The sequence below is a fragment of the Gobius niger genome, assembly GCF_951799975.1.
Source record: "Gobius niger genome assembly, chromosome: 6".
In the NCBI taxonomy this organism is placed as follows: Eukaryota; Metazoa; Chordata; class Actinopteri; order Gobiiformes; family Gobiidae; genus Gobius; species Gobius niger.
Genome location: NC_136857.1, coordinates 37,959,591 through 37,964,336, shown reverse-complemented (window position 1 = coordinate 37,964,336; position 4,746 = coordinate 37,959,591). Strand labels below are relative to the sequence as shown.

The following is a 4,746-nucleotide window of genomic DNA, read 5'->3' as shown; positions in this document are numbered from 1 at the left end:
ACCTGATGGAGCAGAGGGTGAGTCAATCCAAACGTGGGTTAGCTTGTGTGTTAGCATATTAGCATGTGTGTTAGCCATTTATGAAGCTGTGTTGCAGATGTCAACTCCATATAACTGCATCGTGAAGTAACTTCACTTATTGTTGTTTATTTATATTACGGTAAAGTTGTATGAGTGGAGAGAGGGGGCGGAGTTAACTGAATCGAAGCGTTTTGTCTTCCGGGTTTGAAAAATACCACCAGAAAACACTTATATTTATCACAAAAATGAGTGCTCCATAGTGGTAGAGGTACAATATATCATATACATGCCTATACTTAACTTTGGAATGGCTAGAATAGCATGATATAGGACCTTTAAAACAAAGGCTGGACATTTGTCACTTTGCATGTCATGAGTTTATGTCAGAGCTTCACATTTTAAGCTGATTTACAGAAATAAATGAACTTTTTCACGATATTCTAATTTTTCGAGTTTCACCAGTAAATGCGCGGGTTTTGTTCCGTGTGTGACGCTAGAATATTGTATTTGTGATTTAAAATGGCAAGAAAAATCATTCCTAAAAGCCAGTTATGCCCGGAGGCGTCGCTTGGCGCAGCCGGAAGTGACGTCAGCGCTTTTGTTGTGTTAGCCCCTGCGCTAACGCTAAAGCTAACAGCGCTAAAGCTAGCAGCGGTTTGTTAAAATGTCTTTAGGTCAAACTCTCCGGCCCGCGGGGACCGAGCGGCTGTTTGCGGCCGAGGAGGACACGTCCGAGCGGGGGAGTGAGGGGGCACGGCGGGGCCTGGTCCCCGGAGCAGGTGGGTCAGTCAGAGCCGCGGGGCGGGGGGAGGCTGTAGGCGAGGCCGAGGCTTCAGCTGCGGCCTGTGGAGCAATTATCACTGCTTTAATATCAGAGATCTGCTCTTCAGATACAGCAGCGCGGGAGAATAAAGTTATACTGAAGTAAAAACATGAAATACACACATGTCCATTATGTTTGTTTACTTAAATTATTCTCATGAGGCAAGTTTGTTTATAATTCACTCACAAAGAAATGCCAAACGCTCACATCAAATTACATTATCTGTTCATCTCCAGTGTCAATGTGTGGAAAATGTGGAATCATTTGGAAAAAATGAGGGACAATGGGAAATATTAGCACTAAAAAAGAAATCTGGCCAAAAATAAGTAAAAATAAGATTTGGGGGGAAATGGGGCAAACATTGGGGAAAATCTATCATTTATTTGATTCTTTAATTGTGTCGTATTGATGTCGTTTCTCATAATCAGACTTAAGTGTTTAAAGAGTAACATATAACTCTGTGTCATGAGCTTAATAACCTGTTTCAGCTGTTTGTGTTGATGATGGTAATATATATGTATATGAATTAAGTCTTATATTTTTGTACCTCATTACTTTTGTAATCCGTTACCCCAACACTGGTGAAACAATCGGGCTGAAAGAGATATCGTTATCATATCGATATCGAGATATGAACATTCAAGATTTGAATAGTGATAAAGCAAGATATAAACGATACAGATTTTCATAAAACTAAAAATGTTTTTATTTTTCTGAAAAATGCTTGTTTTTCACCTGACCCACAGTTAAATCGTATCGATATCGATATATCTGGCCTGAATATCGAGATTGTGAAATTTTGTCCATATCGTTCAGTCATAGTTGTTCTGTGTCATCCTTATTATATATTATTATATATATTCTAAATCTTCTTTATTCATGTGCGTAAAGTCTCATAGTTTTAAAGCTTATTTTTATCTAAAGTCTGTGTTATATGTTTGAAAAATCTTAGTTTGTGAACCTGTTATAACAATGACATTAACCTCTTAACTCCCGCCTGAACCGAGAAGATCTTTTTCCTCACGTCATCACATTTTTTTCCCCAGCATTTTTTTGTTGGGAATTCAACTCATTTTTGTAACTTTTTTGTCATTTTTCTGTCAATTTTTTGTGATTTTTTTTGGGTCAAATTTTTATCACATTTTTGTCATTTTTTTGTCCATTTTTTGTCAATTTCTTGTGACATTTTTGCCACTTTTTCATCAATTTTTCATAACTTTTTTGTCAATGTTTTCTCACTCTTTTGTCACATTGTCACATCATTGTTTTCGTCTCAGTTTTGCTGCTATTTTTCCAGAAGCTTTTGGATTGGGGTAAAGCCAAACTGGAGAAAATGTGCTGGGTTCAGGTGGGAGGTAAGGGGTTAAATACTCTTCTGATTCTTTTTGCTCTCACTCGTGCAGTTATTTAGCATCACTACTTTTTACTTCTACTTGAATGAATATTTCTCCTCCTGGATCTTATCGTGGTGGAGGGTTTGACCTGAATGATCCTGGAGCTCTGATGTCGGGGCTTCCAGGGTAAACAGGTCCTATAGGTGACGGGTCAGAAGCTCCTTATGAGAGACCGACAGGCCCGGTTAGAGCCACGAGGCCGTCCTTCTGTGGACCCACCACCTGCAGGGGGCGCTGTAGGGGCTGGTGCTGTGTGAAGAAGAAGATGGATGAATATAGTTTCTGGTTTTGTTTATTTATTTGTGCTTAACTCCCTGTTGTGTGGTTGTTTCCTGCAGACGTCCAGATCCACCGGGACGTCCCAGAAACTCCTCCCATTAAAGAGGAACCCGAGGAACGGAGCGTCACGGCCGAAGAGCAAAGACAAACCGAGCGCCGAGAGCAAACACGGGGAGACCCGCAGCAACAGAGCGCGAAGCGGGAGGAAGAGCAGCCCCCACAGTTCGTCACCGTCATCGTGAAGAGCGAAGCGGAGCCGGCGGCGAGCGGAGACGCTTCGGAGCCCGAGGCAGAGGAGACCGTTAAACACGAGTGTCCCTTCTGTAACAAGATCTTCACCAAGAAAAACAACCTGAAGCAGCACACCCGAGTCCACACGGGGGAGAAGCCTTACAGCTGCTCCTTCTGTAAACAAATGTTCGGTCACCTGTCGGCCCTGAAGGTGCACTTGAGGATTCACACGGGGGAGAAACCTTACATCTGCTCCATCTGCATGAAGACCTTCGTGCAGCGGGAGCACCTGCAGGTCCACACCAGGACGCACACGGGGGAGAAGCCCTACAGCTGCTCCGTCTGCCAGAAGACCTTCACCCGGAACTGCTTCCTGACGGGACACATGAGGACGCACACGGGCGAGAAACCCTTCAGCTGCTCCACCTGCCACAAAACCTTCACCTTCAAGTACAAGCTGGACGTGCACACGAGGACGCACACGGGCGAGCGGCCGTACAGCTGTGCGGAGTGCGGCGCCGCCTTCACGCAGAAGCCACATCTGGACAGGCACGTGGGCAACATGCACTCGGGGAGGAGGAGGGAGGTTCCCCGCGCCAAACCGCTCACTTACCCAGAATCCTCCACTGAAGCACAGACCGGCCTGAGCTCCACCTGAAGAGGCAGCGCAGGAAGTGAAAGCAAACCGTCCCCAAATGTGCAGATTTGACTCAGCCGTGAAAAGACAGAAACTTTAATGATTTTATCCATTTATTTATTGGCCGCGATGAGCCGTGTGTGTTTTGTTTCTTTTATAAAGTTTATTTCACACTGTTTTATTCTCAAACTGATGTTTTTCATATTTATAATAATGAGGCATTTTATTGGAAAAATTTAATATGTCGGTGAAACTCGGAAAATAAGAATATCATGAAAAAGTGCATTTATTTCTGTGATTTAACTTAAACTGTGAAATATATGTATATGAGACTCATGACATGCACAGTGACAAATGTCAAGCCTTTGTTTCAATGTGGATGATTATCGCTTACAGTCTGTTTTCAAAATATTCCAATTTCAGACCCAGTGCTTTTTAATCTGTAGATCAGGGGTAGGCAACGTCAGGCCCGAGGGCCAAATCCGGCCCTCCAGCACAGAACCTCTGGCCCCCAATATGATTTTGAGAAATAATTGTTATGCAAATAACGGATCAAATACCTGTTAAAGTGCTCTAAAAATGCGAGAAATAGTGTCTTTTTATAGTGTATTTTTTAAATGTCTTTGCAGAACATCCCTCTTGGTCATATATAATGTAAAACAGGGATTCTCAACTGGTGGGTCGGGGCTCAAAAGTGGGTCTTGAGCCTATAAAGAACTTTCTTTCAATATTTTCATCTAAAACTACAAAAACAGTCTGTTCAAATTAGTATTATGGGGTTGTTTTCATCATAATTTCAGTCTCAAAAGCAAATCTACGGCTTGTTAAATAAAACCGTGTGGTAAATACAATGTTTTATATGATATATGACAGATGACAGTTTTATTTGGGCCACAGCTTGTCATTAAGGCGGGTCTCTGAGCCGGACCACTTTAGAACCACTGATGTAAAACATTGGCATTTGTAGAAAATGGGTCTTCACTTTAGGCGACACTGGTGAGGGTCGGCTCTTGGTGTTTTGGCGATGATGAAACTCGTCCCTCCATGACACAAACTTGCCGACCCCTGCTGTATGTGCTCCTCTTGGTGATGTCATCAGGAGACACAGTGATGCTGATGATACACAGTTAAACATCTCCATGTCTCCAGGACACCAGGCCATAGATGCACTTTTTAACTGTATTTTAGAATCAAATCCTTTCTCCAGCTTAACCAGGACAAAACTGAAATGTAAATCATCGAGAGAGACTTTTACCCAAACTACAGTCTTTAATCCTTCCTCACAGGTGAAGAACTGGGTGTGATCTTTGACTCTGAGCTGCCGTTTATTCCTTTATTCGTTTATTCTGTAAAGCAGGGGA

The 4,746-nt window shown here is 42.7% G+C and overlaps 1 protein-coding gene across 1 annotated transcript; it reads left to right on the top strand.

The window, feature by feature from the left end:
* Positions 1-639: 639 nt before the first annotated feature.
* On the top strand, positions 640-3,406 carry LOC306964340 (uncharacterized protein; the record flags this gene model as incomplete). The annotated part of the gene is made up of 2 exons (XM_079558332.1): positions 640-800; positions 2,577-3,406. Exons 1-2 carry the CDS (start codon positions 686-688, stop codon positions 3,404-3,406), a joined length of 945 nt encoding a protein of 314 aa, XP_079414458.1. The 5' UTR covers positions 640-685.
* Positions 3,407-4,746: the final 1,340 nt, after the last annotated feature.